Here is a 13,873-nt window from a genome sequence, read left to right on the forward strand (position 1 = left end):
AGGTCCTGGAAAAAATAGAAACATGTCTTGATACTTCCAAAAAGTAAGATGAGTAATTTTGTTTAAGTCATATTTAGAAGTATTGCTCTTGGTGCCTTACTGAGAATGGCAGTTTTTAAGTGGGTAAAATGGCTCTTTGGAATCTCAGCTGCCTTTTCCTGTTACAGCCAGTTGCTTGTCCAGGGGACCTCTGTCTTGACTGCAGCTATAGCCTTTTCTACTTACATCACTTCTGAGAAGATTCCTAGCTGAGTTTCCTAACCATGCCCTGTTAACATTTCTGACAGCCGTGATTCCTGGCATCCTGACCAAAACAAAGAGAACCTTTTTAGCTGCTTTTATGTGCACATCATTGCGCTGTTCGACAGGTCCAGACTGGTAAAGGTTGAGAGACTCCAGTATTTAACAATCTAGAATAGCCAGAATCTGTACTTTGAATATATACTGAGAAAAGCATATCATACTGCTAATCAACTCACCCACACACATGCTCACTCGGGTTATCAACATCTTGTCTTACCTCCTTTATAGTGTCTGAAGCCCACGTTATCAACATCTTGTCCTGCCGCCTTTGTAGTGTCTCAAGCCTGTCCTTTGCTCTTGTACTGTTTTAAAACCCAGTCCTCTTTACCCTGCTTTGCTGGGATGTTTCTGTCAGCTCCGCTCTTTTTAAACCTCTTTCACATATTACTCTGCTCCTGTCTTCCTCCAGTGCTGAATCTGTCTGTCCACCCTCCAGAGTTTTAAGCTCCTGCTTCCTTTCTCAATCCTTATGTTAGCTATGTTTTTCTTCCTCCTTTTCTCCTCATGGTCCGGTGATAGAAGTTTACCAGTGCCCAGGCCTGTGCCTCGTGGTGTCTCTGTACCTAATGCGATAGCTGTTTGTCCATGAGCTCTTGTTTTGGAATGACACTGTAATGATTTTGGAGGGGGCTGATAGTTTTCACTTGGGTTTTTCCTTAGTAACCTGAATGTTTGCAATCATCTGGAGGAAAAAAAGAAGTTTATTTTTCTGAACTGCTGTACTTGTCTATCTTTATTTATTTGTAATGTAGGAAGGATGATCAGGGGCCTGGAACATCTGCCCTATGAGGAGACGTTGAGGGAGCTGGGTCTGTTCAGCCTGGAGAAGAGAAGGCTGAGAGGGAATCTGATCAGTGTCTATAAGTACCTCAAGGGAGGCAGTGAAGAGGATGGTGCTGGCCTCTTTTCAGTGGTGGCCACCGACAGAACTAGAGGAAACAGCCAGAAACTGAAGCACCAAAAGTTCCACAGGAACTTAAGGAAAAAAAATTTTAACAGTGAGGGTGACAGAGCCCTGGAACAGGCTGCCCAGAGAGGTTGTGGAGTCTCCTTCTCTGGAGATCTTCCAAACCCGCTTGGACGCAGTCCTGTGCCACGTGCTCTAGGTGACCCTGCGTGTGCAGGGGGGTTGGACTACATGACCTCTAGAGGTCCCTTCCAACCCTTTCCAACCTTAAGCATTCTATGGTCCTATGATTCTATGAATTACCTGATGCACAAAAGAGCATGAGAGGAACACTGATTTATAATTTCCTTCAAAGATTCTGGATTTTCATTTAAAAGAGCAACATATCTCATTTATGCTATAAAGTAAAATCAAACTACTTATAAAAAAAAGTGCTGCTGACAGCTCAAAAATATCTGAGAAACTGAGTGGCTGAAATGCAGTAGCTTTCCTGTCTGTGAGAAATAATGGTGAGTTTACAACAAGTGTATCTACTCCAATTGTTCACAAATCAAATCAAAGATCGGGCTTCTGATTTTCGGATACTGTTTCAAAACTGCTTTTAAAATGAAACCAACTTACAGATGTGAGAACATTCTGTATCTAAAATCTGATTTTGTTTTCATGGGCATGCATGGAGGTTGCAAATATATATTCTATGTACAAATATAATGAAGAATTTTATTAGTAGCTCTGTGGCCAATTTGAGTAATACAGAACTAAGCCTACAGTGTAATTACGCTTCCTTGCATGTATATGTTACTTAGCTGTATCTCGTTGCATGGTTGTATACTGTTGTGGAAAATTATTTTGTTGTGCTTGGAGAGAGGCAGTCAAGGCCAGTTACTTACTGTGATTTAAAAATAACCCCCATTTTTAGCTCTTTTGTGTTCTCAAGCTAATTATAAACCTGTCTACTATATCTGTTATCATGATTAATAGCGAACCTTTACAGTCTGCATATTTTTTAGCAGTCCTCAGTACATCTGTGTTTGGTGTTTTAGTCAGATTCTCGCGTCTAGGAGCTGCAGGGGCATCTTGGTCCCCTTTGGAGGCATTGGCCAACATGGCTGCAGGAAGAAGAGGCGGCCTTGTGGCATTTGAGTTAGCCTCACTTGGAGCCGAGGGGCAACTCTCCAGGATGGGGTGAGGAGTTTTAGATTTGGGATTCAGAAGGCATTATTTCAGGTTACAGGTAGTATGAATTAAATCGTATAATTTTTCCTTTTCTGTTCATGATGAGATGACTGTTCTCTTTGAATCATGAAATTTGTAATAAGGAGAGAATATACATAAAACTGTTGCCTTAGCTCTGCCTAAGCTGTTCCCTGGACTATTTACAGCTTTAAGATGAAGTTAATAGGAGATTTGGTCTCTGACCTGGAAGATTGAGACATATATGGAGAATCAGGCTATGCAGTGTGAAATTGAAGATTGAAAGGACCTTGCAACTCTTCTCTGTTTGATTTGTGTATTTGTGGCCTGGGTCACTCTGATTTGCCTTTCTTGGGTGTTTTTTAGGCATGAGTCTTTTGCTGCACCTTGGAGAAGTGCAGTTTCAGATATCTAGGGCAAGGATGTTGAGTGTAAGGTGGGCGATATGGGCTGGGAAAGGTGTTACCAGGCTCTTGTGAGCGGCACTTTACATTTCATAACTGACTACACTGTCTTTTGGGTGTATTTTAGTGCCCCACATACTGCACTGTGTCATCCTACCCCATCTTGTCTGCCAGAAGGCTACTTGGTGAGTGTCTTCAGTAGTGTTTGCATAGGGAAACTCCTTCCCTGGTTGAATTTTTGGGATTTAGTACTGTCTTGTACTCCTCTGGGCATTTTTTCTGATATAGCATGGTAGAAGAAAAAGGATTTCATCCAGTGTCCGCAAACAAAGATCACTTTGCAGCACTAACATTCCACCTAGAGAGCAGTGATTACTGCCTACTGTCACAGCTGAGTAGTTAAGGACACGTGGTATGAATAAATTAATGTTCCCGTGAGCTTCTCAGCTCTTGCTGTTTAGCTGTTGTGCATTTGAATCTTAAAATTGCACTTTACTGTGGTTTGGGGAACTCAACTTTTTCTATTTTTTTTTTTTTAGTTTTTCTTAAAATCTGAGTACCTGTCTCCTTTTCAAGCAAGCTTTGAGATCTGCAACATACTATAATAAGATGGAAGAATTTGCAGTATTTGGTGTTTTTTTTTTTTTTTTTTTTTGGTGTAGACCACCATTTTTTGGAAGTTAGGTTAAAAGAACCACCTGCAAAGACTGACTGAGCCAGTAGATATTTCCCACCCCCACTTCATGATATGGGGAAAAAGTGTTTATTTTGGTTTGTTTCTTGCTTGTTTAGCACCTGAGAAGTATCAGGAGTGTCAAGTCTGGTCTTTCCTGTTCTTTGTTGGCAGACTTCTTGGATGACTTTGTAAATTAGGAGTTTTCTCAGGCCATAAAAAAGTGAGCATGCAGTTTGTCTTTAGATGAAGCTCTCCTCCAAATATCTGGAGTTAAATGGGGGGGTTAAGAAATGGAGTTAGATAGTCTAAATAGAAATTGTTCTGTTAATTAGAATTGTCTTTCTATGTCATAATACTTTTGTTTTCAAATAAAAATCTTTAACTTTTAATTTTCTTTGATTTAAAATGTTTTATTTTTAAAACTGGAAGGTGTTGTTCTTCTGGATTTAATCTGCACTTTAGATTTCTCTTTCTTTCTTAAAATGTGCTCTCAACACTTCAATTTTTTATAGTGTGGGGAAAGAATGGGAATAAAGCAGAACAAATCTGTTAAGACTCTCTTTTTTTCTGCTAGATCAGATTCTTTTTTCAGTTCCCAACTTAACAAAGCCTGTATTATCTTCCACTATAAATCAATGTTACTTTTTTTTTTTTTTTTTTTTAACTGCAAATACAGAAAAGTAACTTAAGTGATGAATTTGGAATCTGACGTTTTAAAAGGCTTGTGGATATCTGGTAAATCAGGGTGGCCTGAAAATTGCTGACACTACGATATGAGGTCTCTTTCCAGGACAGCTTCACATACTTTCTAAGGCTGAAGACCAGCTATATAAATGTGCTTATGAATGGGCTCTAAGTGTAACATTGTAGAAGGGGATGATGATGGGCAAGTGTGTAAATCCGTGTTTGGGGAAATGTACAAGTGATGTTGTATGTGAAATTGCTGGTGGAATGAAGAAATAGTGTAATTGGGAGCAGGCTTTGCTTTTGGATGTGATTGCTGTATTGGAAAATGTGGAAGAAATTCCAGTTATGCTTAAACATGTGTGCATATATTTTCCAGTTTTTCCATATAAATAAATAGCAAGTATGTGGGCAGATCAGTGGCTTCAAGGCCATGCAAATATATGGATTTTGGTGGAGCTGGGAAGGGAGATACACAAAACAAATGCAGTGATATTTCCTTTTCATGTAAATGGCATTCTCACAGTACTGGCCACAAATAACTTGAAAATGCCACCTTGCTTTTTTCTTTAAAGTATTTGATATGAGTGAAAATTTTAAACTCAAGATCAAATTTTACCACTTACAAGACATTTAGAGGAAACAGTTGAAGCAAGTTTCTGAAAAAAATGTAAATTAAACTTTAGTGACATTGTGCCAAAGAACTGGAGGAGTCCTATGAAATCCCGAACACAGTTGTACTCTCAGTATAATGCGCTTGTTGAAAAATCGAGTATCATTTTTCTGATCATCACATAAGCAGCCATTGTGCATTGGACAAAAATGTCTAGAGAATGCCAAGTGGAGCAATCAGAAGAGCTAATTCTTCCAGGGAAACTGGAGTAGTGTTTTTTTTTTTTTTTTCTTCACTGGAGGAGGGTGAGCATGAGGGCCTAGTTGGGGAAGTGGAGGAGGTACAGGGTGATGATGCCACCATGTTTTTATCTGGGTTTCCTCACTAGGTTTTTGGGAGCAATGGTGATGTTACCAGTTTTATTTTCTTTCAACGGGGTATATGCAGCTTACAGAAGCTTGGGCAGCAAAACCATTCAGTCAGTCACTGAGCAGCCACTTTAATTCCTCCTGTTAAATTGACTGCTTTGGAAGGTGTTTCCTTCCAAAGTCAGGTTAATCCTGATCTTTGATAAAGTTCTTTGCTAAGTCTTTTTCTTTTTTTCTAGATAAAGAAATTTAAAGCCTTTGATGGAGATGTATCAAAACTGTCTCAAGCAGATTCCTTCATGTATTTACTCATCCAGGTGCCAAAGTAAGAGATAATAGGTTTATTCTGTTCATGAAAAACAATCTGTTTTGGCTCTCAGTTCTAAGCCTGTTTGTGTGCTCCAGTTATACTCTTAGGATCGAAGCCATGGTGCTAGAGAGGGAGTTCTCACCCTCCTGTGCTTCGCTACAAGATGACATGAAAATTATAAGACGGGCAACAAAAGGTAATTAAACATGTTGGGACATGCATAATACTCTTGTTTTTGTTAGCATGTTAATTAGTCTGCATTATGAAGGCTAGAGCTTGAATTTCAGGTACCTAGTATCTATTAAAAGGAAGCTAACTCCCCTCTGACAAATCCCCATCAGGGTGTGCCTGGTGAATCTTTGCTTTGCTTCCACAATCAAAAACCTAGAGGCTTTGGACGCACTGGCAGTGGGTTCATGACCAGAGCCTACAAACTGCGCAGCCCAGTCTGACAAAAGCAAAAGTGTCCATGGCCAAAAGTGGACAAATCTTTGTCTTTCGAGTGCAGTTTGCTCATTCATGCATCACTGCGAGTCTTACTTTGTTATACCATTTTGCTCACCCTTTCAAGGTTCCATGGAGAAAATCCCTGGATACTTTCTGAATTTCCACATGGCTACCTTTTGAGGCTGCAGTATTAGTGAGCTAAAATCTTTATTGTAGAGGCTAGTTCTATTACCATTCCTTTGCCTCTTGAACACCCCTTTTCTCCATTGTCCTAGATTTGAAATGTTGCAGCTGGCTATTCTTAACGTTATCCGATGTCTACTGCTCTGCAGGAAAATAATTAATTTCCTCATTTCATTTAAATATTAATGCTGACCTTTTCAAATCCCTTCAGTGACTATATGTACTGTTTCTCAGTATGAAAACTCCCATTTCATACCAGTAAATTTTATGAACAACTACTGGGGCACTGTCTAGACTGCTTCCAGTGGGATAAAAGGGCACAGTACTAAGAATATTCAGTTATGAGCACTAATGCTTAGGATAGTCATTTTGGTGAAAGTAAAAAGGGAATAAAGCTTGACATGTTCTTCCCAACAGTGAGTTTTGAACTGGCCCTCCCTGACTCAGAAAAATGTCCATCTACTTAAGCTAAGTTTTGAGTTTGGCCTTTTATTGGAGCTCTTCCAAATCGCTGTTCTATGTGTTTCGGGCAATGGATGTAGTGAGTGAATGGGTTGTGTGTAGAAGCAGCCATGCACAGTTGTCCTCCATGCCCTTCACCCAGCACTGGTGACCCGGTGAGCTGGTTGCTTCCAGAGGAGGTGCTTGTGTCTCTAGGTCGTGCATCAGGCCTGTCATGCAAATCAGACTGACTGAACCTCCCTGTTTTCAGTCCACTTGTGCTGGTCTCCATTTGGTCTCTTCAGGGCTTGTTGATTGCCACAAGCTGTTTAGGAATTACGCCTACTTTTCTTTTCCATTCTCCCAGGTTTCTTTCCTTGTAATTAGGCTAAGAGAATATTTACTTAAATCCTGACACTGATAATCGCTAAGGGTTAGGATGGTTTAAATACCATGATGGATCCCATCTAGCCTGCAAATGGATGTATCTCATAGGGATGCTGAGCAGGCTCTTACTGCACAAAGCCTTTAGATGTTGCCTTCTCTTCTTGGCTTTGTGAAATCAGGTACTTTCTTTTGTATTCTCTCCTCTTCCTCCTTGCTTCCTCATCTGTAGCTTATTAGATGAAAGGCTATTTAATTAGATAAAAGTTTTTAGGCCAGTAATACTGAAACCCAAAGGCACAAAGGCTGCTTCTAAAACGATAGATTATTGAATTATACTAACAGTTAAATGGTGGGTAAATTATAGAATGTGGACTTGGAAGCAAAATAATTTTAGAAGTATTTATATTGAAATAAATAACATTTTAAGGAATCCACCTTTTATTTTCATTAGTGTAAAATACAGTACCTTACATTAGAAGCAATTTGTGTTATTTTTCTTTCCATATGGGCTCTTGCAAATTTGCAGTTTAGTAGGCAATGCCACTTGTGCTAAACTTAGCATTTGTATTAATCCTTACAAGTCTAGCTTTCTATATCTCATTGCTAAGGGACTTGTCCTGGTAACTTTCAACCATGTGTATTGTTTTGTACTCATGAATGACAGACTGAAAAGGCGTATGGATTCAGACAAAGTATTGTTGGGCATTTTGCAAAAACAGAATATGTAGGAAAGAGGTTTCTGTGGTAGAAAAACTTTAAGGGCAACTTTATTCCATCTAACTCTTTGCAGCACACCAAATACAGTTTTGTGCTAAATCATCTATGTTGTGACCGAGGTAAATGCCACTCTGAGGTGATAACTATATAGAAATAAAATGTTGATTTACAGAGGGAATGGGATAAGCAAGGAAAATTTAAACATTGCATGATATCTTTTCAGGCCTGATGGCTAAGTCTCCCTATAAAAGTTATTGTTAAAAAGTGCAATTGTGGAAGATGAGAAAGGGATCCTGCCAAGTGCAGAACATTTGCTTCTCATGGGAATTTATAGGTAGTGAGGATGCTTGACCACTTACCTGAGACATTTTCAGTATTGCAGGATTAGACCCCAAGTGTTTCATGAGCTATTGGGAGTTGCCTTGGAAATACTGTGATTGCCATGCTCAAGTCTGAACATATGCCTGGGGTTTGCTAGCTGTGTTTGTGACTTCAAATTATGTAGTACTATTTTTTCCCCATGATCTTTCAGTTTATTGTATTTTCCTGTTAAAATAAAAATCCTCACCATTAAAAGCTTGAGGTGAAATGGGAATTTGGTAACTACTGTTTATTCCTAAACCAACCAGCAATTTTCTGTTCCTTACAGAGTTAATGACTTGTGAGGAACTGCATTCCATATTACACTTGGTCCTCCAGGCTGGGAATATTATGAATGCGGTAAGTGCCCAAAGCGGAGGTGGCCGATGGACCAAATTTCATTCTTAGCACGGAGGTGCGCTGGTGTCATGTGCCTTAGCTGTTTGCTTGTTCCTTTTTAGGGAGGTTACGCTGGCAATGCTGTCGGATTTAAACTGTCATCACTGCTCAAACTGGCGGACACAAAAGCAAACAAACCTGGGATGAGTCTGCTGCATTTTGTTGCTCTGGTATATAAGAACTGTTTATAAAAATGCATGCAGATTTTTGAGTTAATTTTTCACTCCTTTCAATCTTCTTGATTTAAGGAGGGAGAAGATTTAAATACTTCCCTATGTGACTTGGGTTATCTGTGTACAAACTGGCTTAAGGGATTTCCAGTCAGCGAACAATGGGGTTGGGTGGGAAAGCCTGGATTTGCCCAAACAACAGCCATCAGTAAATTGTTCCAAACCAGCCCTATTAATACATGTGGCTTTTGTTCACTGGCCGCTATTGTGCACTGTAAAATGGAAGCTGTTGCTTCAAGTTGCTACTTCTGATCCCTGTCTTTTGTTAAGGGGAGGTATCAGGATTGAACTGAAAGAAAAACAGTGCAAGAGAGAAAATTTTAAGTGCCCTCTCAAAAGCTTTAGAGCTGCTTGACCTACATGCTTTACCAAGGTAATGGAATGTTAATGGTTTGTGTTTGGTTTTTGTTTGTTGTTCTGTTTGTTTCAGGAAGCCCACAAGAAAGATGCTGCTCTTCTCAACTTTTCAGAGAAAATTAAAGATGTTCATGATGCTGCCAGGTAAGCCAGGAAAACAGATCTTATAATTGGACTATGATTTGGTAATTTCTTACTTGTGAAGTTTTGTAGTTCATTCACAGAAGTCTTGGCATGAAAACTGAGATCATTACAAATGTTTACTGTAGCTTTGAGGACTTCATTTTCATTTGCGAGCAGAAGTATGCCTGCAATGTGCCTTTGGGTATGAAGGTTTTTATGATATGATCTCCATAGTGTTTTTCTTTTGTTGTTTTTTTTTTTAATTTTACTTCTGCCAACTATATATGTTGCTTTTAAGAGGTCAAATGAAAAGCACGTTACTAGTTTTCCTTAAAACAAATTTCAGGTATGTCTGAACTGGCTGCAATACTTTTTCCATGTGTGGTACCAGATACAGGTGCTGACCTGGGCTCTGTTAGGTGCTTCTTGACATTTGGTTTGCCTCTCTGTTTCTGTCGTGGAGAGCACCTCACTTGTAGCACTTCTCTTTCCTGGATATAATGTTATGAGCCATTCAAAATAGTGGACTTCAGCATTCTGTGTCAGGTGAACTTATCACAGACCTGAGTGAACACTTCTGCATCCTGCGAATGAATGTTCTGGTTCTGGCATGTTTATTCAACTAAAAGGAAAGCCTGAGGGGTTTGGGGTTCTGTGATGTTTTTATCTTAAGGTCTTCAGCTACATAATTTTAAACAGAACCTGGTTCATACCTTGATAACTTTACTTGTTCCTTTGAGATGGGGCAGTCTGAAGCATGGAACTGGAAGCTGGTGATCCTGCAGTTCTGATGCCAGTTCTGCTACTTCCTTGTTCTTGAGCTTTGGGCAACCGATTTACATTGTTTTCCATGCTGTAAAATGGATCCAATCTCTTAGATCTGATGCAGGATTAAGTAATGTCTGCAAAGGGCTCTGAAATCTTCAGAGGGAAGGAGTGGTCATAGAGTTAATCAGAACATTTTTGATGGACCACCTGTGTGGCTTTCTGCCACGCAACCCACACAGCTCCCTGGCTGTTGGCCTACACAGCTTCCTTCGGCATCCAAGCCCCCTGGCAAACAGCAGGGAAGCAGGCACAATCTCTAGTCCTGTGAAGTTTTTTTTCTAGCCACTTTGTTCTTTGATCTCATTTGTTAAGACAGAAAAATTTGAACTGAACTCAGACTGAAATCTATATGGACAGTGTACTCTGAGATTTTGTAGGAAAGAGACAGTTTTCTACACCTGCTGAGTTCACAGCGCAACCTTTTCAGCATGCTTGAAGGGGAAAATGAAACACAACCACGTACCTGTATTACTTTGGGGCATGAGGAAGATCTTTATTAGAGAAAACTGTCATGTACAAGTTGCTCATAAATTTTTCCATGTTAGAGCATTAGAGCATGTTAGAACAACTGCTGTTATGTTCTTTTTTTTTTATCACCTTGCCTTCTTTTCTTGTAGTCCATCCTCCTCCAGGCAGGAAAATATAGCCTATAGCATGTGCCGCTTTCTTCATTTGTGAAAACATTTATGATCTGCTCAGAAAAGGGAATTGACTTTGGAGGTGAAGTAAGCAGGCAAAGTGCAGCATACTTTTTATTCACTTGTGCTTTCACTGGCACACACATGCACTGACCCCATCCTCGACCATATGCACCTCAGTTGATCTCCTGCAAATTCTGCAGCTTTCCTGGTTTAAAGCCATGCTGCTGATGAAATGTTCCTCTATAGAGAACATGTGTAGTTGTTACCTGCTTAGGCTACTTAGAAGCAGTTTTGCAGTGCCGAATGCTACTGCTGATATGGGCAATCCTAGCTGGCTCCCTTCTGTGCTAGCTCTGAGCTGGACCAACCAAACGATCCAAAAATAAAAATTTGGCAGCAAATTCTTTTGTTGTTGTTGTCTTTTCCCCTTTTGCTGGGTTATTGCTCAGTTCCCAAATGTGGCTCACATTTAGAACATGTATGCGAGCACGGGCACCGAGGGAAGAAAGGGAACACGTGGTCAGAGACAAGATGGTGTTAAGGCTGAGTAAGGCTGGCTTGAGTTAATTGTGAAACCGCACCCCGTGGGAATCTTTTCAGGTTGCAAATAAGGAGAAATGTGCTTATCTCTCTGCTCGCTTCCAGTTTCTACTCTGGGAAGATTTCCTCAACAGGCAGGTCTTGTTTGATAGCCAGCTTGCACCTCACATTAAACGTATATTTCTGAAGGATATTGTGGCTAACCTATAGGCAACTCCTTCCCCTCAACAAACATTCTCTGTATATGCTGTCTTTTAGGTTGTCCATTGATAATATCGAAGCAGAACTCCACTCGTTGTCTTTCAAGGCAAGATCTGTTAAGGACAGCATTCGTCGAGATGCCAGGCTTTTTCACCAGATGGAAAGCTTTCTCCAGGTTTGTACAGTATCCGAGCTATGGGGTTCCTGTCACCTGAATCCAGGAGCATTCCTCAGCTGGATGCAATATGTGTGGACACGTTACTAAGCAGAGGCATTGTGTTAATGTGTCTACGCTATCAATTGTACAAGGCATTTCAGCTACATGCTGTTTGTCAAGTAAGAGTGTTGGAAAGACTGTTTTTACAGGGAGGGATATTGAGTGTACATTGCCTGAGGGTTGTTAGGCAAGCATGCTTAATGTCTGCAAAATGACTGATGAAGATTAGTAGTTAAAATACAAGATTATTTGGACTGGTCTCTGGTTTTGTACTTAACATGCAGATAACATATTTTGGGCAGCTGTGCTGTTGCAGTGGAGCATGTCAGCTTTAGCTGTGACTATGCTATGCATATAAATCCTGATTGCTGGGTGGCTGGAGAGGTATTGTTAGAGTGTCATGCATTAAGGAATGGCTTTCTGTACTAATTTACCCTTAGCACAGACGATATTATTTTGAGAGTGTGTTATTTTGTATTATTGCTGGTGGGTGGGTTCTCCTGGTGGGTATTCTAGGTGGGTTCTCCTTTTCCTTTGTCATATTCCAGCAGCTTTTATAGATACTGATGTGATGTGAATGCTTAGCTTTGAAGCGGAGTCCTTAATGTTCTCTGCGTATGCAGTGATACCTGGAGAAATAAGTATCATACTCCAATTAAATGATTTTTTCTGTTTCACACTATAGATAATTACCAAAAGTAAAAAAGCAGATGTTGATCTGAAAATTCACCTGCCCTGATTTTCAACTTACATAATTAATAGTCCCTGCAGTTTTTCAGAAGATGTGAAGCTAATGAAGAAAGGGGCAGACTATGGTTGAAATAGCTGTCCTCATTCACTCTGAGTTATTGGCTTTTATCCTTTGCATCCAGACTCCTTAGTGTCATGTTTTCACATGTTCAGAATTCTTTTTTCTTTAATTTAATAGATGGTTTTATGTAACTTTACAACCTTGTTTAGGCCACATTCCAAAAGAAATGTTTGAAAAAAATCATTTTACAAATACATACCTTACATAAACACTTCCGGTTTTTGTTTTTAAATTACAAGTGATAGCCAAGCTGATTAAAAGTCAGTTCCATTATCTCATCCTCATGAATAAATTACTGAAATATGTGGGAGGAACTAATTTTCCGTGTGTTTTGTCAATTGTCCAGTTTATCGCACTTCATCTTTAACCCATCCTCTTTTTTATGGCTAACAGGTAAAGATTTTTGCCTACTCTACTGGCATAACTTAACAAGTAACTTAATTGCAGCAAGGTTGGCTTAAATAATTGTCAGTGCCTCCAACTGCCTTTTTCCCACCCTTGCGCTGTGTAGCAAAAGTATTTAGGTGTCTGTTGGACAGAGAACAGATTTTTCTGGAAGTAACTCTTCTCTCCAGATTATTTTCGGCCAGATGTGTTCCGAGGTGTGGACTAGTGCTAGGATTGGAGCGAATGGCTGGACATGCAGATAGAGGGGCAATTGCTGAAACTGTTTTAAGCAGTTGTGTTTCTGAAAGTCTAACTACAGCCTTACCCTCTTCCTCTTGAATCTTTTTCCACAAACCTGCTCCAGTCCTCCTTGGGCTGCACTTATTATTCAAAGTACTATTCTATAGGGATATTTTCTGGATGTTTTAAGAAGAATATATTTTTAACATTTCCTTATCTGGCATGAAAACCTTCCTTGTCATGGTCTAGGGTAAACTGAGGAAGGAGTTGGTTGTGTTATGTTTATCCATGATTTTTTTTCCATATTTCTTTTTTTTTTCTCTCATTTTATTCATCTAAAGGTTAAAATTTAAGTCTCATCAAGTTTGGTTTTATTTGTTTGGTTGGTTTTGTTTTCCCAGTTTGCATCCCAGTCACTAGAATTTAAATTTAGATCAATCTGTTTTTCATGACCTTCCTTTCTCACTTTCTGAAATGACAAGAGCTTCCTTCTGCCTTCCAAGTCCTGAGGTCCCTGTTCTGTAGCAGGTTCTAGGCTGGAACGTGGATTTCATTGGTTCCTAACATATGTAATATTTACTCAGGTCTTTAAATTGTATGTCTGAGTCGTAGCATATATGTTTTCCTGCAGTTTGCTCTAAGACATCTAAAGGAGCTTGAACACCAGAAACGAGAATTACAGAAAGAAGGGAATGCTCTTATTGACTTCTTCTGTGAAGACAAAGAAACGATGAAGTTGGATGAATGTTTTCAGATATTTAGGGACTTCTGCATAAGGTTCGACAAGGCTGTTAAGGTAAGAGCAGTGAATGAGTTTCTATTTATTTGAAATAAATACTGACTCATCTTGTAATTAAGTTATTGTTTCCTGCTTACTGGCCATTTTACTTGTTACAATATTTGCT

The 13,873-nt window shown here is 39.6% G+C and overlaps 1 protein-coding gene across 1 annotated transcript in view; it reads left to right on the forward strand.

Annotated features, from left to right (window-relative positions):
• FHDC1 (FH2 domain containing 1) overlaps positions 1-13,873 on the forward strand; it is a 32,461-nt gene that overhangs the window by 12,575 nt on the left and 6,013 nt on the right. The window contains exons 5-11 of the mRNA XM_088526534.1: positions 5,389-5,474; positions 5,555-5,655; positions 8,284-8,354; positions 8,456-8,563; positions 9,054-9,124; positions 11,371-11,488; positions 13,600-13,764. Coding sequence (XP_088382660.1) covers positions 5,389-5,474; positions 5,555-5,655; positions 8,284-8,354; positions 8,456-8,563; positions 9,054-9,124; positions 11,371-11,488; positions 13,600-13,764 — 720 coding nt within the window. The remainder of the gene's footprint in view (positions 1-5,388; positions 5,475-5,554; positions 5,656-8,283; positions 8,355-8,455; positions 8,564-9,053; positions 9,125-11,370; positions 11,489-13,599; positions 13,765-13,873) is intronic.

This window comes from Tinamus guttatus, unplaced genomic scaffold (assembly GCF_059628265.1).
Source record: "Tinamus guttatus ecotype Peru unplaced genomic scaffold, ASM5962826v1 Tinamus_guttatus_pri_ptg000247l, whole genome shotgun sequence".
Classification (NCBI taxonomy): domain Eukaryota; kingdom Metazoa; phylum Chordata; class Aves; order Tinamiformes; family Tinamidae; genus Tinamus; species Tinamus guttatus.